We start from the raw sequence: 25,609 nt of genomic DNA on the forward strand, positions 1-25,609 counted from the left end.
TAATGATACACTACCTCACAAAAGTGACTACACCACTCACGTTTCTGCAAATATTTGATCGTATCCTTTCATGGGACAACAATAAAGAAACATAAAACAAGCTGTTCAATCGCTACTTTACGTTGTATAAAAGTGTCATTTCTTCAGTGTTGTCCCATGAAGGATATAATAAAACATTTGCTGAAACGTGAGTGCTCAGGGCACCTTTTGTCACATTCTGTATCCAATACAACAGCAGCATGAGTGTTTGAACACCTAATTTTAGAGCTAGTGTAGAAACAGTCACTTTGTATGTACCCATTTCTTGTACTTAAAGTACTTACAGTGAACTCCATAAAAATGTCCTATGGTCCCCAAGGCAGACAACCAGGCAGCAGATACTGCAGCTACTTCTCGGTGGACTTCAACTTCATTGTTCTGTTGGAGAAAGAGGAATAAAAAGTTGCCAAAGAAAGGCTCAGTGCCATAAACGTACTGTAACTTAAGAAGAAGCATCCTTAGTCTGCCTGATTGTGACTCCCGCAGTTCCTCTTCTTTGTCAAAAGAAATGTTATTTTTTTATTAGTACTGTGACAAACTAGATTAGCATTAGCTAGTAGAGAATGTACTCAGAGTCTCATATCGCTCTCTCCCACTGTCTCATCATCTGGTTATTTGTATTGTATTCGTGAATCTCTTTACTACAGTGGGGTCCACATTTTTGGGACGCATACTAAGAAGGCAAAGAATGCAGGGATCATTTTGATACCTACACCTACCAAAAAATGAGCTGCAGGCCGCAAACACACTTTGGACACGTCTGTCTTACTATCTTCAATTAGTGATCTTACGTGTTCTCCGTTTCATTCTCAACACATCACATCATTCATTTTCTCTTCTTTCAGCTCCCATGATCGACCCCTCCCGCCTGGAAAATGTTCTGCCTGCCTGTCTTTACTCTCCCACCTATGTCGTCAAAGATTTCCCCATTGCCAGATACCAGGGCCTGCAGTTTGTAAGTGACCACTCCATCAGCTTTCCTGTGCATCACCAGGCTTGGCACTCATCATGTCAAATGCTGTTTTAATTGGCTGAGACTAAAATCATAGCAGTGGGGTTGCCAGAAGTACAACCAATTACGGCAGGCTGGTATGGGTGACTTTTAACCTGCTAAAATGTAAACCCTGAAGGAGAGAGAGTTTAGCATTCTCATGAGGAAACATGAGGGAAGTAGGTAGCAGGTGATGTTGAACGCTGCTTCCCCCTATCGGAAAATGTAACGTACTACATCAATATCAAAGTAATGTAAAGTGATGTGATGCCAGTACTGTCATTTACACCGCGTATGTCGTCCTACTTTTCTCCAGGTGTATCTGTCTTTCGTCTACCCAAACGACTTCACGCGGCTCACACACATGGAGCGAGAAAACAAGTGTTTCTACAGAGAGTCCCCGATCTACTTAGAGAAGTATGTTGTTCAAAACCTTGGAACAATAAATGCAGCTCATGCCTGTGTTTCACCTGCCGTGTGCAAGTGGGATGGTGACGACCAACCGTATGTTAGCTGACAGGGGCAAACGTGCAGCAGCATCCAAATGTTTGAAACACAGAAATGATCCAAAAAAACAAATACATCATGAAGGTGCTGCAAATTAAAAAATGCTGCAATCACATACAGGTACATGCCGCAGTGTCAAAAATGAATACAAAAAAAAAAATGCTGCAGATGCCAAAAACACACGATCCCCAACAACAACAACATGAGAGAAGGCCACAACTTCATGGAATAAAACGGAAGTTAGCCAGGCTACTAGTGGTGCCAGACCTGCGGGATAGTCCGCCAGACTGGAGGGAGTCTTTAAAGACATAAGATGTAATAAAACATGCGGTCGCAAGTCAGACGACACGACCACAAAGTCAGTCATTGAACTGTGGCCTAGGATGTTCTGGTGGCGAGTGTATATCTGTCCAATAACAAAGCACCACTCAGGTTCAGATCAGAGGGAGATCAGGGGATCATACCATCACGACACAGCCTCATCTGCTAATTCGCAAAAGAGCAACATGACTTCTTCTTATAACAAGATTAAAACAAGCTTTAAAGCTTTATTTGAGAAAAGGCATATTCCCTCCCATTGATTTACTGCTGCATGGAAATTCAAATTATGTTGACCAATCCAGCTACACCCTTTACCTGCCGCAGGTGGTACTTCAAAGGCAAGGTGCTAAAACGTGTTGCGGTACAGGTCCTTTGCACTGCATGGCCCTTTGTGGCTATTTATTTGTGTTCATACAGTATGTGGGTAGTGAGTATTGAAGACATAAATCTAGGTCAATCACTTTAGTTTTTTCCACTTTTTTGGGGGGTGAAAGTATATTTGAAAATAAGTGTTGGTTTTCCTACGTGTGTCTGTTTGTTTGCCAGATTTGGTTTCTACAAATACATGAAGATGGATGAGGAGGAAGATGATCGGCCGTTCTTCTTCACCAACCCCGATGGTAACTCACAGTCAACAAAGTCACATACAGTCGCCCCTTGTTTATCACTATAAATTGGTTCCAGACCCGACCGAAGTTGCCAAATGAATGCAACAAGAAAGGCAAGAAATTTTGAAACCAAAATTCCGAAACCGAATTTCCACAAAGTAGGACTCAATATTAATAAATGGAATGTATCCGTAGTTGGAGTGTAGAAAACCTGTTTACCATTATTGGAGCACAGTAGACATGAAATAACACCCCTATAGTCACCTTTACACTCCTATGATTGTTTGTTCAAAACACATTTCTCAGCTCAACTGTGATGCGCAGGCTACAAAATCACTGCAGGGGCACAAGAGACGGCTGCTGCTTTACATAGCATGCTAACTAGATAGCCTCCAATTTATTTATTCTACACTTAAAGGGTTTCAAACAGAGCAGGGGAAAAGGACAAAGAAAAAAGGCAAAAACTTCGGACATTCAATGGCTAACTACATGCCATGTGAAGGTAATCTAATGTAATGTCAGGTCTCATCACTGCAACACTGATGATGCCTCGTGACCAGAACACTATATGTAATTTGTCTTTCAGTATTTTTTGACTAATAATTGGCTATGTTAATAAAATTTCCAAAAAACATGATGGAGTGAGGGAGTTCGATGTTCGACCATCTGACCCTTTCAACTGTGTCCCTCCAGATTTCCTTGAGGAGGAGGAGATGGTGGATCCTGAGGACGAGGCAGAGATTGTTGGCACACCGACGCCCAAAAAGCCTCCTCACTTTGGTCAGACGAGCCACGCCTCAAAACCCTTCCATCAGCAACGTCAACCTGGGCCTACGTTTGTGGGCAAGGAAGGACAAGATGAAGAAGAGGAGCCTGACGAGAAAGAAGAGGAAGGAATCGATAGCATAGCACAACACAGAGAGAGGCTACACTTTCCTTACAGAGATGAGGCGACTGAAAGGGACAGACACTGGCAAAGAACTCATACAAGGACTAACAGTAGTCATGACACCAGAGAGGGGTTGCCAAAACGCCAATCTAGGATGCATTACCCTGACATAAATAGCGCTATCCCGGGACGCTCGCTATCCTGGATCCGTAACAGTCCTGCACAGCTCAGCCCAAACAGAAAAGATGGAGGACTGGGAGGAGGAGGGAAAGAAGTTGAGGCTCCACCTAAACTGACCAGATCTTCTCTCCTTTTCCCCAAAAAGTCCTCCATCCCCGCCCTTACTAGTCGTGCCAAACAGATCCTGACCAACTCTGCCCACAGCCACAATGTCCAGGACAATAACAGTAAACTTGCTGGAAACAAGAAGGAGAAGAAGGATGAGAACAAGATCTACATCACCAGGCCTCGGCCCAACAGGGAACGAGAGAAGGAGAGGGAGCAGCGTCGAGAGAGGAGGGAAGAGCGGGCATCTCGCCACCCAAGAGAGATATTTCCTGGAGTTTTTCTTTACCAAACAGGAAAGACCACCAGATTGGTCAAACTTGGAGCCCAAGGAAATGTTGGGGGAGTTAAAATTGGTAGAAGTCCAGTTAGCGCCCCTCGACTTTGGCCCAATCGCTCCATGAAAGAGGGCAAGGCATCTCTTCACAATGGAAGCATCAGTATCCAAAATGGAAGCATTCAAAAGTCAATCAACAGAGCAACAGATGTAAAAAAGTTGAATGAAAGTCACAGTAAAGGGGACACCCACCCTTTAAAGATTAATGTCACAACTACTCCTCTCCGCAAAGGTGAGTCTTTAAGCCCACTGGCTCATCACCAAGACTCCGCTCCACCTTCACCTCATTGGTTGAATTCCACTGAAAACCTGCAAGGTCAAAAGCGGGTTACCTCTTATCTCAGGACCACTGAGATAACAGAATTGCAGCCAGACCCCAACCTGGAAGAGCCGGATCAGGACACAAATCGCTCTAACCCCGACCCAGAGCCAGAACTGGAGGAAGGCGAGATGTCGGACTACAGTTACGAGGAAGTGGAGGCTCGGCCGGGCTGGGCAGAGGAGAGCATCAACTGGCAGAGGACCTTCTCCGTGAATCCGATGGACTTTGAGCTGCTGCGCTCTGACTGGAATGACCTGCGCTGCAATGTGTCTGGTAACCTCCAGCTGGCAGAGAGTGAGGTGGTGGATGTCTTGGCACAGTACATGGAGAAGCTGAATGAACGCAATGGAGGGTAAAAAGAACACACTTTTTGTCTGTTAATGTGCTGAGTCATGCCCTGTTATTTTCAGGTTAGGATTTCCCCTGTGTGTTCATGACAGTACTTCACTTATTGCCGGCACTTTTAAACATTAGTTGCACAACCTCCAGTCACCTCATTGCAGTGCTCTATTAAAACTTACCAAACACATTATTCGGTACCCCTGCATCTGATCTAATACAAACGATAACACTCAGTTTTAATTGACACATTTTGTTATGAGTTTGTTTTTCTTGTGGTTGTTGTTTGCAGAGCTAATCAGTGATCAGTAGTCACTGCTTACAGTGAGGGTTTTTTCTTAGATTTCTTCATAGATAATGATACAGTCCTCCCTCGTTTATGGAGTTTAATTGGTTCCAGGTATTATTAGAGCCCAGTGGACATGAAATAAGACCCCAGTAGTCACCTTTACACTCCTATTATTGTTTGTTCACAACACACTGCACAATTCTTATGCTGCAGGGACTCAAGACGACCGCTAGCTAGCAAGGTAGTGAGCTAACTAGTTAGCCTCAAATGGATTTTGATAATTTTTTCACTCTATCATGTCGTTCATGCCATGGCTGACTTCATGACTTCATGCTGTGTTAAGGTAATGTAAGGTAATGTCTCAGTGTTTTGTGTCATTACTGCCGCCTCGTGACCAGAATACTAATATCACTTGTATTTCAATATGTTTTGACGAACAATAGACCATAGTCTACCACAAAACAGCAATCAGTTATTAATGAATTTATGAAAAACTGCGATATAGCGAGGGAGTGATAATCAAACCGAGATATCGCGAGGGACGACTGTATTCACTTTTTGAATTAAAGTTGGTTTCTAAATCTTGTCCTCACATTTGGCTAACTATAGTAAGCTCAATACTAGATGATCAAAGTTACTTAATATTTATCAGATCAAAACATGTAGATGTTCGGATTTGTCTACACCCTTAATCACTGTTACCATTAAACACCATCAACATGAATAATGGCAGAACCGGGTCTGCTGGGAGCAGATGTCCAACGACAGTGCACCGTGACAGCCACAGCAGGCGGCCTCCTCCTGATTTAGAATATCAGCATTGCAACACCAAAAGGTCGTTACAGTAACATAGGGTTCGGGAACCTTTTTGGCTAAGAGAGCCATGAAAGCCGCATATTTTAAAATGTATGTTCTGTGAGAGACAAAATAATATCTTTAGCATTAAATACAACTAAATGTGCATTTAAGCAAGACCAACAATTACTACAATATAATACGTCTCTGAATTCTTATTTTTAATAACGTTGTTACTGAAGCTACCCCGCAACCTAAGTGAGGATTATGCAGCATAAAAAATGAATGAATGAATGAATACTAAAGCTAACCAATAATAAATAAAATACTTCTTACCATTAATGCAGCTTCTGGTGCTGCATGGTTTTGCACCATACTCTGTATATTTCTTTCCTTTCACAATCTTCTTCAGAAAAGTCTAGCTAAGTCTGCAGAGCAAGGCTTAGCTAGTTTACCGTTTGACCCCTAAATGACCTAGGTAGGCTACCGCATTATCCAGTAATAATCTGGATAATAGTCTGACCCGGAAGGACAGCTGGCATTGGCTCTGGCCACAGGGCCGGAAAATGGATGGATGGATTAAAATGCATAAGAAAGTTTTATAATTTTGGAATGTTATTTTTTGTTTCTGTAATGTTTTCCTTTAAATTGTCAGCAAACATTTGTTTTTAATAAATTGCATTGTGTTAGAAAATGTCTGAGACCAGATGCAGTCGTCAAAAGAGCCACATCTGGCCCCCGAGTCGTAGGTTCCCTACCTCTAATATAGAGTGTTTATAGATGTTATGGATGGATAATGGTTTACCCACAACTTAACATTATAGAACATTAATAGAACTATTGTTCTTTGTCAACATTAAAACAATGTATGTTTCCTGCTACTGCCTCCCTAGGATTTATACATTGTTGCGAATCATCAATGTGGAGAAGCGTCGTGACTCTGCCAGAGGAAACCGCTATCTGGTGGAACTGGAGCTAATGGAGCGAGGCCGCAGTGTAGTGCGTCTGTCTGAATACGTTTATCTGCTACTGCACCGGGGGAGGCAAGTAGACGAAAGCCTAGAGAACTCTGAGACTGCCCCGGCTTCAGGACCTTCTGCTGCTACCTCCAACCTCAGCGCTTCATCACACTCGCCACCGACCAGGTCCCCGTCACGACCCGCAGCCACACCGTGGAGCACAGCCTATGCCAAACCTCTGCTCTGCCAGCCAGTCATGCTGCAATGGAGGAAAGATGTTATGGTGCACTTTGTGGTACCAGGTCAGAACATCAGCAAGTTTGTTGGAATATTCTGTTAACACTCGAGTGTAATTAATTCACTTTTCATCCTTTCATCCTCCTTTCATCAAGAGAAGCTCGTCGCTGTCCATCACAGTCTGTCTGCTTTCTGTCTTTCAGTGAAGAACCAAGCTCGCTGGATCCAGCAGTTCATTTCAGACATGGAGAATCTCCACCATCAGACCAAGGATGACAACTTCAGCATCATCATTGTTGACTTTGACAGCGATGACATGGATGTGGAGCAGGCACTTAGAGACAGCAGCGTGCCGAGGTACGTACATAACGCAGCCACACATGGAGCTTTTTCATACATTTTAGCGGTTAACTTGCCAATGTTTGTTTTGTTTAGATATGAGTACCTTAGGAGAGAAGGGAACTTTGAGCGCTCAGCAGGACTGCAGATTGGAGTGGACACCATTGAGGTGGGACGAACACAAAGGGAAGATGACGTGTGGGGAGGGAAAAGACACGCTGACATTCTGACCCTCACATTGACCATATGACCTTTTATTTGCTGATGACACCCCCACTCCTGCTTCCTTTCACTCCTTTTCCAGTTGGCGATAACGGTTAGCTTCAGTTCCCCCACCGTGTGTAATACAATGGCTGTCCCCTATTTTCCGTCCTGGATTTGTCTTGATCACACATTCATTGGCACCCACCCAGGGGACTGCCCGTTTTAAGTGGATCTGTCAGTTGAGTGTCAGTGCTGTCACCGTGCAATGGCAGGCCTGTCATTCACAACGGAATGACTTGTAGGCTCTGCAAGCAAAGACAGGCTATGGATGCTGAGGCCTGTGTTGCCGTTAGTAATTTTGTGTCTCTGAAAATGATGCAACATGTCGAGTGAACATAAACATACGCTGTATGGAAAGTATCAAGACATTTCTTACTCAATTACATTAGGGGCTTGACACATTTCAAAACTGTGGAGAGCCTTCCCACAAGGGAAGACCGGAGTATTAGGGCGGACTCGCACACTAGCAATCTTGCCCAGGGGTGGGACACTTCCGCTTCGGCATGATTGGAAGGGGTGGTCTAGGGCACACACGCAAAGTAGCGGAGTCATAAAATGACAAGAATGCGATTGCTCCATGCAGATTCTTAATGACAACCGACACAATAAAACAGTAGATTTTGCAGGGGTTATGTTCTGGACCACTAGCGAATGGCGAGAAAAAGCGAGTAATTGATATGCTTATAAAAAGGCTATTTTTGATTTTCCCTCCAAACCCTCCTGCTAGCTTGACATTGATGATCTTCTCCAATTTCGGATGAACACTTGCAATAAACTGTTGTAATTGTTACATTAGATGCAGCTCCATAACCTTCCCCTTCTCTCTTCAATTACCAATGTTCAATCGCAACACAATCTATGTTTAAGCCCTAATTATGCCTCAGACACTTATTAAACACATTTAAAGTATAAAATGTATAGGTACTCACCACTAATGAATAAAAATGTAAGATGATCGATGAACAGATGAATCAAAGTCTTGGTGGAACCAGTTATAGTAGTGGTCCCCAACCTTTTTTGACCCACGTTTTTTTTAGGGGGGGGGGGATGCCGACCCACCATCCACCATTTCAAGCCTGGAGTTTTTCCAGAAAGATTATTACATCGCTGTTTGTCGTGTGTGGTAAAAGGCAGTGCGCTAGCATGAATTAACTTGAGACAAATGTGCACATTAGCACTCAATAAGTCATCAAAACTTACCTTCATGCATTCCCACACAGTATCAGCATTTGACACCAAATATGAGGTGAAAGAAAAATGCTAAAAATACAGTAGTAGTCTATCTGTGCGGCAAGAGAAAGTTACCACACGCACAGTGGACATGCTTCAAGTGAGACGGATGTAACAGAGAGAATTCGGCCACTTTTCAAAATAAAACATCATGGAAGTTATTTTTTATTTCTGTGCGGCCCGTTACCAAATGACCCGCGGCCCGGGGGTTGGGGATCACTGAGTTATAGCACACAACTATGGTGTGTTGAAGGACAAAGAAATCTCAACACTTGATGAAAAAACATGATTAGAGAAGAATAAACATATTAACATATAACAATTGTGGGAGGGGGGTTCAGGCATGCTGTACATTTGACCTGTATTATTCCGTGTTTATAAATTATTACTGACTTTGGGTGAATGAGATGTTTTTTGCGGCAAAAAAAAGCCTATTTTCAGAGACAAAAAATTAAAAGAAAAATGTTTTCACCAAAAATCAGCAAATTTGCAGGCCTGTGAGTGCTGAATTGCAAATGTGCAGGGATCCACGGTACGACAAAATACCGTCACTCAAAATGATCTAAAAGTCAAACCCACATCACGCTTGCTCACTGACAACTACATTTGTGGGCATGATGTCATTTAATTCGCAAATTGTCTCGCAAAAGCTAATGACGCGGCAAGCTCGAACAAAATAAATAATCAGAACGACTCCAAATAAGACTGGAAATAGTTCACTAGTCAGTAAAAACGCAGGCCAGTGACGGAGAGGGAGGGGGGAATAGTACCCAGGGCCAACACGGTACGAATGGCCCAGTGTGAGTGCGCCTTTAGTCTGATGGTGGTGTCACCATTGCACTGTTGGCTCCTTATTGCACTTGCTTGTACATAAATGCCAAGAAAAAATGTTTGTTGTCCAACCGACAGGATAGCCACAGTATCGTGTTCCTGTGTGACCTCCACATCCATTTCCCTCTCAACATCTTGGAGAGCATCAGGAAGCACTGCGTGGAGGGACGCCTTGCTTTCGCTCCCATTGTCATGAGACTCGGCTGTGGCAGCTCGCCTCTGGAGCCTGACGGTAACGCACAAACCAGACATGCATGCGATCGCAATCACTTATTATGATTGTATTCTTAATTCATCACACAGGATTTGATCACACTTGTAATCACTGCACCATTTCCTGGTAGCTGTAGTTCATAACTTCATTTTTCTATTGCATATTAGTGTTAGAAACACGCCGATGTAAGCGACACACTTTCTTTTGAATTTCAACACTGCAATAAGATTAAATTCTTCTCATCACAGGGTACTGGGAGGTAAACGGATTCGGGCTGTTTGGTATTTACAAGTCTGATTTTGATAAAATTGGAGGAATGAACACAGAAGAATTCAAAGACCGCTGGGGTGGAGAAGACTGGGAGCTCCTGGACAGGTAGCCAAAAAGCAAAGACATCTTTCCAACCAGTGTTTCCCTGCATTCGTTGTACCAAGGCACATATTTTACATTAGAAAAATCTCACAACACAACACCAAACAAAAATGGACACAGGTTAATTATGTATATTCTGCCACCTAGTGGAAGAACATGTCATTGTTTTGCCTGTCACTATATGTTGCTGGCATAGATAGATGACCAAAGATACATTATTTCTACTAATATAATATTCATTTTTGGAACAATTTGTCAAGATGGATAAGTTCCCGTGGCATGAATGGCTCTCTCGTGGCACATGAAGCTTCATGTTTCAACGTTGATCTCAGTCTCCACTTATTGCAACTCATTACAATGCATTTCATGCTTATATACCCATCCATCTATCCATCCAATTTCTACAGAGCTAATCCTGGTTAGGGTCACTGGTTCTGGTCAGAGTGAGAGCTCATTATAGCTGCCTTGGAGAACTTTTACATTTAATCTATCCCAGGTTTTCCAATCTCCACTTTACAAAACTCTGAAAATAATTCATCCCATCATCATTTCCCCTCAATAATCAATCAGTCCCATCCATCTATCCGCTGAACAAGTTATCCACAAGCTCAAACTATCAAACGTTTTCATTCTTTTCATTCGCCTGAGAACAAATCTGGTAAACTTGTACACGTTAAACACAGGAAGTGAACTACTATCAGGAATTGCTGAAAAACTGAGAAGGAGTAGTGTTAAATCAGAGCTGCTTCTTCCTACTCCTTTTCGGACATGCTGAGTTGTACAGGAGTAAACGTGATGTACCTCTATGTGTCTAAATCAGGGTTGTCCAAAGTGCAGCACGGGGGCCCTTTTGGTGTTTGCAGCTTGTATTTTATTACCCCGTGGCATATTGTAGAAATAAAATTAAACCAAAAATGAGAGAAATAGAGAACAAAGACCAACTGTAAAGAGAAGAAGCTGAAATGTTGATACTAATCACTAATAATAAAACAAAGCTGTCTTTAAATTAGTAAAAAAAAAATAGCGGCAGTAACAAACTGATTTCATTAATTCCGTTAATTTTTTTAAATGTGATGAACTAATATTCTTATCACCCACTTCATAAATCCTAATTCGGATGTACAATTTGTTACATTTAAGTATGCTGGAAAATACACTGAAAACTCATAAATGTATCTTAAATTACGTGATGTCTTTGAACGCAACCCCTCCTTGCTCATAATAACACCGTTTAAAGTGTGATTAAAATGTTCTGCTACTATTAAAGAGACTGTTGTTGGGCAAATGCATTTTTTTAACTTGTGTGGTATCTTTTAGCTTGATTGACATATTCAGTTCTTTTGGAGCTATATATATATATATATATATATATATATATATATAATCCTGTCCTGTCGTGTATCTTTGTGTTAATTCAATACAGTAATCAGACATAGTGATTAATCATGCTTAGTTCATTTTAAAACTGTGATTAATATGATTAAAATTTGTAATCATTTGCCAGCCTTATTTTAAATATATATCATGTTTAGTGAGTCTTTGTACAAACTTAAAAGATGAAAGTGGCCCTCTGCATCTTTGGATTTTCAGTATGGGGCCCTAGGTGGAAAAGGTTTAGACACACCTGTTCTAAATAAACAAAACTCGTACTATTACAGTTACTGTTACCTTTACAATTGCACTTGCTTTTAGCCATCTGCCCTTTTACTACAGTCTATTTGTTGTCACGGTGTGTTATTTTTGCGTTGTTGACGTGTGTTTTTTGTACGTGTCTGCTTCTTGGCCAGGTCGTTGTCATACAGATGCATCTCAGTAAATGAGAATATGTTGCAAAAGTTTGGTGTCAGGAGTTTAATTCAGACGAAGAGGCCAGTTAAAGGCTCAGGAAGATTTTTAAAGTTCTGTTGCTGATGAGAGCACAAACTAGTAGTTTAAAAGATAGTAGCTAAAAGATACCACACAAGTTAAAAAAATGCATTTGCCCAACAACAGTCTCTTTAATAGTAGCAGAACATTTGAATCACACTTTAAACGGTGTTATTATGAGCAAGGAGGGGTTGCGTTCAAAGACATCACGTAATTTAAGATACATTTATGAGTTTTCAGTGTATTTTCCAGCATACTTAAATGTAACAAATTGTACATCCGAATTAGGATTTATGAAGTGGGTGATAAGAATATTAGTTAATCACATTTAAAAAAATTAACTCCTGAAATAAATGAACTTTTCAAAGATATGCTAATTTATTGAGATGCTCCTGTATGACAACGACCTGGCCAAGAAGCAGACATCTTCTCTCTCTCTTCTCTCAATCGACCTATCTGGTTCAAGAAAGGTTAAAGGGGTGCTTCGGGTTTTTTGACATGAAATTGTATGACATCCCCATCAGCAGTATTGTGCATCAATGGTGACTTAGACGAAGTGGGGGGTAAGTCACTGTTCATGCACGACACTGCTGACGGGGATGTCATCATACAACTTCATGTCCAAAAATCCAAACTACCCCTTTAAGAACAGCTGTTATTGCTCTATCATGTTTGGTGTAAAAGAAAATCATCTTGTTTTTGAAAGGCTACCTCTAATGCAAAAGTAAGTCCTGTTTTTTTTGTGTCTGTGTCTCTAGGGTGCTCCAAAATGGTTTGGAAGTAGAGAGACTACGCTTGCGGAACTTCTTTCACTACTACCACTCCAAACGTGGCATGTGGAATGCCCAAAACAAGAAGGCTCCTAAGGGATAGTCTGACTCTTAAATCTACCTGCAGATCCGTCGTGTGTGTGTGTGTGTGTGTGTGTGTGTGTGTGTGTGTGTGTGTGTGTGTGTGCGTGCGTGCGTGTGTGTGTGCGTGCGTGAGTGAGAAAGAGCCAGTAGAGCTCACTCACTGCCTACCTATTTTCAGGGAAGCCTCTGCTTTAGCATCGGCCTCTCTTGTAGGCTCGTCTGTTTGAGGAAACAAAGTCTAAATGTGAACGTTGGAAGCGAGCTGTTTACACAAATAATCATGGGTGAACTGGAGTACTTTGGGGAAGAGAAAGGCGTTTTCTTCTCTTTCTCTCTACCCTTTACTAGTGCAATGTTCTCAAAAGAACTGGAAAGCAGCTGTTTTGTGTGTTAGAGTGTGCACATGTATATATGTACAGTATATACTGTAAGTGTGTGTTGCTGGAGATTAAGATGAAAGAAAGCACCTTTTTTGTAAGAAAGAGATGCGCACCTCAGATTTTTTCTGGTATGTTGGCACAATTTGTATCATCAAGCTCCAATACCGAGACGTATAGTAGATAAACGCAAAATATATCAAATAATCAGCGATGGGAATTGGCCCGTATGACAGAGGTGCTGAAGTAATGAACCTTACATACATTACATATAGATCCAGACATCCATTTTCATTCGCTTATCCTCACTAGGGTGCTGGAGCCTATCCCAGCTGACTTTGGGCGAGAGGCGGCGTACACCCTGGACTGGTCACCAGCCAATCACAGATTACATGTCGACTCTATACTTCCTTACACATCAATCACCCTTAGGCACTCCAGCTTATTTTCGTCTCTGTCTTTCCCATTCTGTATTCCGCGTCATGTGCTTTTGTACAGTTGAAACTTTCTCTGAAGCCCTGCTGTTTTGGAACAGGAGTTTTACAGTCATCTTGCCATTAACTGCTGTTGTTTATTTTGTTTGCATGACTGCACTAACTGCTGTGTTTTGATATCTGAAACACTGATTTGTGAACAGTTGACGCCTCTTATTAGACGGACGCTCGCCTCCACATTCCCTCCAGATCTCTAACCTCATTGTCAAGTGGAACACTACAGAGGGAAGTAGAGGTTATTTTGAGCAGTTTGTGTCGCAAATATTGGCTACATGGAAATGAAAAGTTTTATTTATGTGCATATTACCTGAAACTCAAATAGAAGTGAGAGCATTTACTGTTTCTCACGTGTGTGCCTTCATCAGGGTTGGGCTGCAGGTAGTTTTCAGACTGTGTTATTAACAGAAGAACGGAAAATATTCAGTAGAAGTCTGTAAAGAAGAAGGAACTATGGATCTTTACCATCGATTACAGATGTCTGAGTGCGTATGCTTGTCGTATCAACTCAAAGCAAAGAAGACTGGTAACTTTTGAAGATTTAAGCTTGGTGTGGCAAACTAAAGGCCAGAGAGAAGAGAAATGACTACTGAGCAGGACCAGAGGGTCTAACGCAGACTCTGCAGTCCAGCAGGACCCCACCAACTCCAATCAGATCGAAAGGAGGGGGGGCTCCTAATGCTTCTCTTTATACAACATGGTAAGCAGGAACTTGTGGGTTGTAATTATACATACAATATATGGTTTATAGTTAATCAGGTGTTGACTATATGATTGTTAAATGCCCTCTTCTTTGCCTCTACCAGACAAAAGGTCTATACTGTAAAAGGTCATTTAACAGTCATAAGAGATTATTTAAAGAGCAGCGTAAACTATGAACTAGACTAGATCTATATTGAAGAAGCAGAGCGGTGGTAAATAGGAATATACACTCCAAGGTAATTTCTGTGAAATTGTTTTGTAGAGAAAAAGGTTATAAGAATGTACTTTAATTTGTTTGTTTTTGCATATAAAATTTGATGCTTACGCCCAGATGATCCTCTGTGTGTTTTATTCACTGTGTATTCTTGTGGTATACATTTAATGCACATATTGAAACATCGCCTACTCGAGAAAGGAATCAGCTGCGTTCCTCATCTCGCCACTTGGGGGCGCTCCATTCACATACCCATACGCAACAGTCACTTCACTTGAACAACCGAGGGAATGTTTCAAATAATTGAAGTAAAAACATACTTGGAGTAGGGCTTAAGTGATGTAAATGTTTAAGAATGGGACGACAGAAAGGAGAAACCAAGACAATTTGACGTAAAAGTAACCAACACGTGAGTCGACACTCATTCCATAGTAACTAAATTCAACTATGATGACGTCAACTGGTGGCGCAATGAATAGGTTTAATGTTGCCAAAGTTCCTCTTTTGAAAAAGTCACATTAAAATGACTTTATTGGGTTTGTGTGGGGGGATGGGGATTTTTGTAAATGTTATTTTGGATACAAACATGCTGTTGTTGGGAGAACTGACTGATGTACAGTATATATTTTTAAAAAGTAGTAGCTAGATCTTGTTTGCAGTTTTTGTCAATTTATGAGATACACTTTTTTTTTTTTTTAAGAAGAGGGTGTTGTGATGCACACTGCTCCCTTTTCTGCAGTCTACACAGGTTGGATTCCCAGCCTCGACCCCATCGCACAGCTATCGGAATGCTCCAGGGCTGGACCCAGGCTGGATGCATGGGAGGACAGTGTCAGGAAGGGCATCCGGTCTACAAAATTACTACTTTGTTTTATCAGAGTGCGTGTTTTGGGGTAAAGTTGAATCAAGTGTTCCGTGGGGGTCTTGTTTGATGTCACAACAACATCCAGCCACACTATGAGGTAAGTGATGTCCTCGGCACATGACATCTGGATGAAGCAAGTGTTAACCTCAGAGTTCCGCACTGGATCTCACCCCTGATCTCATCAGGGCTTTGGACTGAATAATAGTCCAAACTTCCCGTGATGAATCCTGCAACAAAACAGTCATTGTCATCACTCACTTCAGTGTTTAGTCACAGCATGCATGTTAATGTTGTTCCCCCAAGCCCATCATGAAATGTTGATGGACTTTGTCCATGTGGAGACATGTTGGAAACATTTTGGCTTGGTTTGGCTTCATTTTATGGCAAATGACCAGAAATAGCCGTTTCAACTCCTGGTATGACGAATGACGCAACTTTTTTCAGTCTCTGCAGCCACAGAGTTTGTATTTTTTATTTTTATGTCACACAATTGTATACAGTATGTATATGTTTTTGCCCCCTTCCTGATTTCTTATATTTTTGCATGTTTGTCACGCTTCAATGTTTTCGCTCATCAAACATTTAAATGCCAGTGACAACACAACTGAACACAAAATGCAGTTTTTAAATTAAACGTTTTATTACTATGGGAGAAAAAAAAATCCAAACCTACATGACCCTGTGTGAAAAAGTGAATGCCTCCTAAACCTAATAACTGCATGGGCCACCCTAAGCAGCAACAACTGCAAGCAAGCGTTTGCGATAACTTGCAATGAGTCTCTTACAGCGCTGTGGAGGAATTTTGGCCCATTCATCTTTGCAGAATTGTTGTAATTCAGCCACAATGGAGTTTTCCAGCATTTTTAAGGTCATGCCACAGCATCTCAATAAGATTCAGGACATTGACAAGGCCACTCCAAAGTCTTCATTTTGTTTTTCTCCAGCCATTCAGAGGTGGACTTGCTGGTGTGTTTTTACTTTAAAAAAGTATCTAACAATTGTGTGGAGATATGGGGAAATCTACAAAACTACACTTCACTCTCTAACCGTGCTACAAAAAAGATCAGTTAGGATAATCCATAATGTCGCTTATAGAGAACATACAAATCCTTTATTCCTAGCATCATAATTATTACGATTTGCTGATCTGGTAAACTTTCAAACAGCTAAAATTATGCATGAAGCAAACAATAACCTGCTATCCTAAAACGTAATACAATTCTTCTCAAAAGAGAGGCGAAATATGCCCTTAGGGAAAAATTAAACTTAAAACATTTATACGTGGGTAGCATTTGGGCCTCACAGTCAGAATTCAGAATAACAGTATGTGGAATCAAATTATGGAACGGACTGAGTAAAAAAAAAAAAAATCACCAATGCACTAAAATGAGCCATTTCAAGAAACAGTACAAGCAGCTGATGTTTGCAAAGCACAAGGAAGAAGAATCCTAAACCACGGTGTACATACAATGCTACCGTATGCCTAACCACTCTTGTACTTACTACTTATTTAACATTTCTTAGCGTTACGTGAAGTATTACATTGTCCTTGCGCACTCAGTATATTTTCTGTAAAGTTTTAACCTTGTCATTAGTTATTATTATATATGTATTATTATTTATGATGGACACTACATAATGTAACAATACATCACAACCCTTAACTCCTATTGTAACACATTGTTTTACTGCCTTATTTTCTTATGTTCAATTGTATTTCAAAATTGGTAAGCGGTACATGTTGAATACAGGAGGTGCACACACAAATGTATTAGCAATTGATGTGAAACGGAAAGGGGGTAGAATTAAAGAAGCCTTGCTTCTTCCTTGGACACGTACAATTGTGAATTGTAATGTTTGATGTATTACAATGTAACCTGTATGCATGTACACAACTAAAATGAAACCATTACCATTACCATAGTGCCAAATGATATCAAGATACACGTGAAGGTCTTGCAAAAGTATGCGGTTTATGGAAGAAGTGGTGAAAAACGGCGGTGGGCTCTGATTGGCTCCCACCACAGTCAGCTGTGTCTTGATTGGTGCTCTCGTCACTTCCGTGTTGTAGTTCACTATTGTAGTCTTTCCTCACTCCCTCACTTTGAGATAGAAGAGAGGAAAGAGAGTACAGGAGGCGGGAGGCATGAGATAACGTGACTTTTACACACACACTTGTCCGGTAAAGGAGAGCATTCAGTTTTTGAGAACTCTCCAGAAAGTGAGGAAGCTTGTCGGACGTGGATAGACTCTTTGGAGGAACGTTTAAATCTTTAAATCTTCAGCGAAAGGTGAGTCGGGACTTTAAAACCTTGAGAAATGGACTCAATAAGATAATTAGACCTCGAACACACTTTGTCGACACATATTTCTCCGGTGAACTTTATCGTCAAAATGTTTCTTTGGTCAACTTTAGCGTCAAATGTTGCGCGGTGAAACCAGTCCAGCCTGCTCGGCGGAGACTTTGGAGACAGTTTGACTTGCAGGTAAACTGTCCGTAGAGGAGCGCAGTGCAAAAAGAAAAAATAAAGAAGAAGACAGCCAAGACGTTTTGACCACCATGTCTGGTGTAAGTAATGCCCACATGAAAACCTTGGAGGACCTGACTTTGGACTCTGGCTATGGAGCGGGAGACTCCTGCAAATCCCTCAGCCTGTCCTCCTCCAAGTCAAACTCCCAGGCCGTCATGACGACCCCTCACCGGGGCAACTGGTGGTACTACTCGGGCTCTATGAACAGCAGGAACAACAGCTGGGACACGGTCAACACTGTCCTCCCTGAGGACCCAGAGGATATCTTCTCCAAGTGTCCTCGCCTGCCCGAACTGGAAGAGTTCCCCTGGGCAGAGGAGGATGTGGCCAGGATACTTCGCCAAGTGGCTGAAAGTGGCGTTACAAAGGGTGGACACACACCTGTGTTCACCACGGAGGCTGTGAGGCGCTTGTCTGCCCTCCTTCGCAAGGCTCTCATCCGCATCTCCAGGGAGGCTCAGCGGCTGAGCGTCATGCACTGTCGCTGTACTCGCTTTGAGGTGCAAAGCGCAATGAGGCTGGTGCTCAGCTGGGCACTGGCTGACTACTGTGTGTCCGCCTCGGTCAAAGCCATCTCCATGTACAGCATGAGCACAGGGGAGATGCTGAGAAAGGGCAAGTCGGCCCGTTGTGGCCTGACCTTCTGCGTGGGACGTTTCTTCCGATGGATGGTAGACACTCGCGTATCTGTGCGCATCCACGAGTACGCTGCTATATGCCTGACCGCCTGCATGGAAGCTCTGGTGGAAGAGATCGGAGCCCGTGTGCTCATGTCTGAACGGGGTCATCCGGGGCCAGATGCGGGGTCAGCTTGTGCTCCAGTGAGTCCCGAGGCCTTGGAAGGAGTTGTCAACAATGACGCGGAGCTATGGGGAGTCCTGCAGCAGTACGAGCACCTGATCTGTGGGAAGAACGCCGGTGGTGAGTTCATTTCAGTTTCTATCCATTTGCTGCAACGCTCATTAGGCCTCATTTGGGTCACTGGTGAGCTGGAGCCTACCCCAGCTGACTTCAGGCGAGAGGTGGGGTACACCCTCAGTCTTTACAGACCAGGCATGTCATAATGTGTTTATGAGCGAGGGCAATCTATTTGTGGCATTCAAAATTTATATGTGGAGGGTCGCCACGTCAAATCTATTTGTGGCGGTCTATATTTATATGTGAAGTGCCGGCCGCCACAAAATAATTCATGTATGGCAAGGGCAATCAGGCAGGGCCACATCTATCGGTGGCAGTCCAAATTCATTTGTGGCAGGCCACCACAAATAAATTCATGTATGGGAAACCTGGACTGATTGCCAGTCAATCAGACAACCATTCCCACTCACATTCACACTAAAGGACAATGTAGTGTCTAAAATTAGCCTAACTTGCATGTTCCTGGGATGTATCCGGGGAAAACCCACATACACACGACAAGAACATGCACACTCCAATGCACAATGACAATTCGAACCCTCGATCTCCTGACTGTGAGGCCCACATGCTACCCATTTCAATTTCCTTTCAATGACATGAATGGCAGCCATCAGTGTGTGTTCCTGCAATGACAGCATTCAACGTCTATCTAACTTCCCCCTTCATAGTTTTGTGCACCACTTTCCACTTCTTTACCTTCCAATACATGATGTGGAAAAACCTAATTTTGGTCCTGGCAGGATACAATAGCAGCCCTTTGTGCGTGGCCATTTGATGGATTTCTTTCTAATTTGTCCTGTCAGAATTGGAACACAACAGTGCAGAGCAACATGATGCAACAAGGGAAGCGTTTTCTTCCATGGGAAATGTCTGGTCTTTGTGCAGGCTCAGTTGATTATAGTGATTTACGATTGAGTTCTCATGTCACACAGACATGCTGCATAGGTAATCGTGTTGTGGTTTGCGAATGGGGGTGCACCGATTACATTTTTCTAGTCGATCACCGAGCTTTAGAAAGCCTGAGCTTCTGATTCAGATTTTGTCTGATACCGATTAAAAAAAAATAAATAAATAACTGACAGCATTCACCTTCAATGTTCCAATCTTATTTTGTTGAAAAGCTGTGAACAATAACCGTTAAATACTACAAAGTTGTTGTTTTAGCTCAACATGAGGTAGTTCTCACAAATAAACAGTAAATGAAAAGTTTGGAAACTTGCTGTCCAAACTATTAAATTATATCAGCTCCTTTTAGTGTTTCATTAAAAAAACTTTTTTTTTAATTAGATTACACTGTAGACCTGTTTTGAGCCTCTTACCAAGCTATTTTTTTTTATGACACCCGTATTTTGTTACTACAGCTAAACAGGATGTGGTGTGAGGCGCTCTTATTGTGAAGGTCGGAAGTGTGTTGTGTGTGTTGACTAGGTCTCTTGACAGTTGCTAAAGAGATTATTTGTGTACATGAATAAATGTGCCTCCTGCAGCCATGGCCCCCGTTCTTTATTTACACCAAACTTCCACGACATCAGCGGGCATCCAGAAACTCTTGGTTAGAGTTGCTTTGCTCTTCTCACTGCTCATAAGCGCTATGAACGGGCTGCTGCCTGGATCTTTGCGCTGGCTAGCTTTAGCTTTACTTGATTGCTAGCTGTTAGTCTGGCAGAGGACGTGTGACAGGTGTCGCTGACTTTATGCATTTGGCTTTTTAACGTTCTTAACTGCAATACAAGTGTAAAAAGAAGTTAACAGCTCTAAAGTAAATCCAAACTTGGATGACGTGTGATGGACACAGACACATGACACAGTGACAAAGAGAGGACTACTGCTTATGCCTGGGGGCTGAATCCATTCACATTAAGACTAAAAACAGCTGACTTTGCAGTGTACTTTCAGTTCTTTAATTATTAATGTCAACTTTAGCCATGTTGGACTGAGCAGACAAAGCAGGACTTTATCAAATCTGAAGATTGACTAAAGTCCTCCGTGATATGCTATTCTTTTTATCTGAGCATTTTTGGAGGTGTTCCCCTGCAAATTTTGGCCAGTTTCCAAATTGTGTGACCTTTTTGGTATTGACATGTTTGAGGTTCAACTGTATTATTAATTGTGATCCCTCTTGTGTTCTAATGAGAGTTCCCTACTCAATTATCTCACGTCTTTGCTAATAGACTTAGCTTTCTTTTCTTGGTACTTTTGGCAGCGCAGTGCTGAGTTGATTCATAGTCTTTGTTTGTGGCCTACTACAAGCTCAGTGGAGCAGAGCTTTTTTTCCTGCAGCACAATTGCCTTTTGTTGTGTGATCGTGCAGCTTAGCCTAACATAGAGGGAGTGAAAACAAATGCTGTGGAAGCTGGGCACGTGAGTGCTCACATCAAAGTACACTTTCAGCGCAAAAAGTGGGGCAATAAATGAACTTTACCTGTTGCTATATATATATATATTTAATATATAAATATAATAAGCTCAAGACCAGCATAATTTAGGCAGATGTCTTTTGGTTGCGTTTACTTTTGGATTGGCCTATTTTAGTTGGTTCTGTCATTGGGTTTGTGAAATATACATCTGTTCATGTATGTTATAACAACAGACCATTATTCTGACCACCCCAGCTTTTTATAGTCCCATGACTGGGTTCTGCTAGCCGCATGCCCTTCGACCACCTTACCACCTGACACCCCCACACCCTTACACACAAACCTCACCTCCACTCCCCCTTTCTTCTTCTGCTGCGGTCCTTACAACAGTCATCATTTATAAAAAGCAATTACCTACTTTTTGGCCTTCAAATGATTGTTCTTGAATGGGAGGGTCGACTGTTGATCACTTGGAAGGCCACATTCAGGAAAAAAAAAAAAAAATCTCCTCCCTTTCTCTTGATTTCTCTTCATTTCTCCAACTCTGTTCTCAGGCACTGGCTCACATCTGGAAGTCTTTAAGAAAGCAATGACTTGCACGGCTCCAATAACAATTCTGAAAACTCCCTTCTTTCTTGTGCTTATGCACATCTTTTTTATTCTTTGCTCATGCAATTCATGTTTTGCTGTTCATGTCTCATGTATGCATGGAGTGCATTAGAGGAACTTAGTCAGGATGTGCCCGGATCGTATTCATTACTCATGCATACGCTTGTTATACACATGTCGACCCTGAACTTGTTTAGTCGTCCTTTTATCTGTGTTCAAATGGCTCCACCGCACAGTTTGAACTCATTGCACAGCACCATTGTAGAGAGGAATCCCTTTAACATTCAGTTCCCCCCACAAGCATGAACAAGCTCTTTTTGCCATGCTTTGTCCTGATAGCACTATAGGGTATTTTAAAATGGAAGTAGCTTCACTAATGGGCAGTGGAAGAGGGCATCATTGATCCTGCTGATTGTGATCATACAAATGTCTATTAACTCCTTATTGGTTGTTGGACTTTAGCAGTACTGTATTGTAGATTCTTACCTCATCTACTTTGAAGCAATAGTCTCTTTACAATTATTATGCAATGCTTACCTCACTCTGTTAACTGGTGCTCAATATGCTCACTATCCATGCTGCTCCTTCAAATAATTAAAATTAAAAATATGTAAAATTAAAATAAAATTTAAAAAATAAATAAATTGCAGTCCCTGTTATATTGCAAACTTTTGAAAGGTGTTGTCAACTGGCAACTGCAGTGCAGTGTCACATGCTGTGCCGCCCTCCACCACAAGTCAGTTCTCCACCTGTGGGAGGCTCGGATGTGTACATGAAGCAGGAGACCTCACTGAAATGGAGTGTTCAGATTGACCAAGAAAAATAAACTTTGATTCGGTTCAGCACTAACATAAAAATCATTTTGTTCCATCCCAAAGAGTATGAACAAAAACAATGCGTAATGAATTGGGGCTGCAAGATAGTTGTGTATATGACTTGCCGGTCAGTATTTCCCAAGCTATGTATTTAACCCAGAAGGCGGCGTGGGAACAGTGGTGAGGAAGATGCAGGGAGAACAGCCCAGCACTGTGGTCACACAGATGGGGAAACCAGCACTCTGAAAATACACTGCCCTGCTCTGCACATCTGGAATCATGATCGTATGCCGTTTTGGAAAACATATCATGGCATTAGCATCATGATGACATAGCATTGCATGCTGCATGCGTGTCCAACATGTTTCAAATTTGCCAGAGCATTAACAGTAATGCGCTATTTGGCTTGTTTAGGTGGCAAGTCGTATACTGTAGCTTAAGCGTTGGGAAGTTAATCCTCCTAAAATGCTGCACTTTGTCAGTGCACATCCTACATATTGGCTATGTTTGTAGTTCAAGTCACATATCCAAATATAGCCTAATGCACTTTACATTTCATTGAAATCTCAAAGTGCTAAATATCCACCAGCTCACTGATGGTCCATGTCATTGTTAGCTCTTGCTTCTTGTTTGGCCCAGCTGTAAAAACATAGACCCATTTGTGTGCTGGTGTGCATATTTGTTGCACTGTGCTCTTCTGTGGGTACGTAAATGTGTGGGTTCAGCCTATTCTTGGAATACCATGAATGCATTCACAGATATGACACCACATGACATTGATTCAAGGAAGTCTCTTTATTCATCATGAGCATCTTAGTTCTTTTGTCAGATAGTCTTGTGAACTAATTGTATATTCCTCGATGTGCATCCTGTCTTTATTTGTTCCTCTGCCCTCTTGGAAATCTTCATTTTGATAAATCTATGCTCCTCCCATCACATTATAGTTGGATGAGTCATGGTTCTTAACAGAGTTTGCAGTAAAACACAATTAGGACGTAAGAAAATAAGGATGAGGATGACATACTCACAGAAAGGCAATGGACAGAAATAGTGGCAGCGGTCATGAAGTCTTCCTTAGATATACATCTTGATTAAGCCTTTCATGACAAATTCTTGGATGACATTGAACTGGGTTTTATTCTGTGCAGCCCACATTGGTTTTGGGCTTCCTTTTCTTGTTTAAATTGGAAACTGTGCAGCTAGTGTGCATTACCACAGCATCCTGGCTATGGCTCTTGAGGCAATCTGTCCAGTACCGTGGAATGGATTTGCAGCTTGGGTAGCTAATAGGGGTAAAAAAAGGATTAGAAACCCATAGGGGTTGGGAGTGCCCCATAGGCTACCCATAGACTACAATGCCACATGCACCTGTGTTGTCATCTGGATTAGTCATAACTCTGCAAACTAATGGCGGACACACAAAACCACAAAGTGTCAAAGGTTAGGAGTCATGGTTATTGGCAATAGACAGGGATTGTTTTTATCAAAAGTGTTGCAAGGCTGAAGAGAAAGTGTTTCACAGAACAACCCGTGGCAGCATTTCTCACCTTCTTACTTAGCAAAAATTTGAATAATTTTTCACAATGCAGTGTGGAGCAGCTACAGCATGCCGAATACACTGTACTCCACTTTACAGACAATTTCTTTCACAATATAGTCACAATATCACCATCTTATTCTGGATGCAGCATGTGTTATCCAGTCCTTTGTGACAGACACACCTGAATATGTTTGACTCTCTGTAAGTCTATGAAGAAGAGGGCAAATGGCCATGGCAGTTCTCACTAAGACTAGCTTCTGACATACAAGTATTTCCTTATATTGTACAAGCTAGTGATGGGCAGTTGAGCAAATACTCTTAATCGATTATGGAGAATAAGCAATTATTTCAAATGTTATTTATAACAGAATGATCCTTCTTAATGTTGTGAATATCTGTTTCCATGCCAGTGTTGATTTGAGCAGACTAATTATGCCTGGTTTGACCTGTGCCAGTCCCAAACTAGTTTAGACTGAATTCACAATCTATTCCATATGAATGATGATTTCATATGAGGGCCCTGTGACGTCCGTTCTATTTTTTTTTTACTTTTATGACAGTAAACATATTGTCTGTTAATTAAATGCAACAATCCTTGCATTTATTGATGCAATACATCATTGGACAATTTTGTCTAGTATTTCAGAAACAGATGTAGCTTGGCTAACTTTTTTAAAGGGATGTCAGCCTCTGCACATATTGCAACAAACTGTAAAGCCCGTGATTGTGGTTAAGGAAGACATAGTCACCGATAAAATTCCAATTGCGTTATTAATGTAAGATATGTTTTATGACACTCTTATTTTGTTTACACAGTAAGTGTGTGGTGAACAGCGTTCTTATTTTGAAGGCCGGACGTGTTTTGAGCAAGGAGATTATACAACAGGAGAGCCGAATTGGCATCCACTTCCATATTATGCCCTGGGCGGGTTTGGTCTCCATGATAGGGGGGAAAAATCAAGAAAAATTGCATTGAGAACATGTCATCAGCACACTGCTCAGCCATTAATTGCTCGAATAGACGGTCCAAAAGACCAGATTTGTCATTTTTCAATTTCCCCCAAAACAAAGAAAATAAACAGAACATTGGACAACACTTGAAGTGTGGGGCTCCCACACAATGTATCTTTAAGCTAATTTGTTTCTCTGGGTGATGGGTTTAATTCATTAATTTTATTTAATTAGTGTATTAATTACAATTATGATTTTTTTTTATTATTTTGTATGTTGATTGTTAAGCATTGGTTACACTGGAAGGACGGAAAGAAGTAAATTAAAGAAGGAAAACCTTTCTTTCATTTT

At 41.6% G+C, this 25,609-nt stretch overlaps 2 protein-coding genes across 3 annotated transcripts in view; both read left to right on the forward strand.

Annotated features, from left to right (window-relative positions):
- Positions 1-14,788, forward strand: part of b4galnt4a (beta-1,4-N-acetyl-galactosaminyl transferase 4a) — a 165,184-nt gene extending 150,396 nt beyond the window's left edge. The window contains exons 11-20 of the mRNA XM_054775668.1: positions 885-994; positions 1,347-1,447; positions 2,405-2,478; positions 3,160-4,651; positions 6,616-6,983; positions 7,122-7,275; positions 7,354-7,426; positions 9,661-9,814; positions 10,045-10,171; positions 12,793-14,788. Coding sequence (XP_054631643.1) covers positions 885-994; positions 1,347-1,447; positions 2,405-2,478; positions 3,160-4,651; positions 6,616-6,983; positions 7,122-7,275; positions 7,354-7,426; positions 9,661-9,814; positions 10,045-10,171; positions 12,793-12,907 — 2,768 coding nt within the window. The 3' untranslated portion in view covers positions 12,908-14,788. The remainder of the gene's footprint in view (positions 1-884; positions 995-1,346; positions 1,448-2,404; positions 2,479-3,159; positions 4,652-6,615; positions 6,984-7,121; positions 7,276-7,353; positions 7,427-9,660; positions 9,815-10,044; positions 10,172-12,792) is intronic.
- A 2,828-nt stretch (positions 14,789-17,616) lies between these two features.
- abtb2b (ankyrin repeat and BTB (POZ) domain containing 2b) overlaps positions 17,617-25,609 on the forward strand; it is a 40,099-nt gene continuing 32,106 nt past the window's right edge. For both annotated transcript variants that reach the window (XM_054777179.1, XM_054777180.1), the window contains exon 1: positions 17,617-18,989. In XM_054777179.1, coding sequence (XP_054633154.1) covers positions 18,098-18,989 — 892 coding nt within the window. In that variant the 5' untranslated portion in view covers positions 17,617-18,097. The remainder of the gene's footprint in view (positions 18,990-25,609) is intronic.

The sequence above is a fragment of the Dunckerocampus dactyliophorus genome, chromosome 5 (assembly GCF_027744805.1).
Source record: "Dunckerocampus dactyliophorus isolate RoL2022-P2 chromosome 5, RoL_Ddac_1.1, whole genome shotgun sequence".
In the NCBI taxonomy this organism is placed as follows: domain Eukaryota; kingdom Metazoa; phylum Chordata; class Actinopteri; order Syngnathiformes; family Syngnathidae; genus Dunckerocampus; species Dunckerocampus dactyliophorus.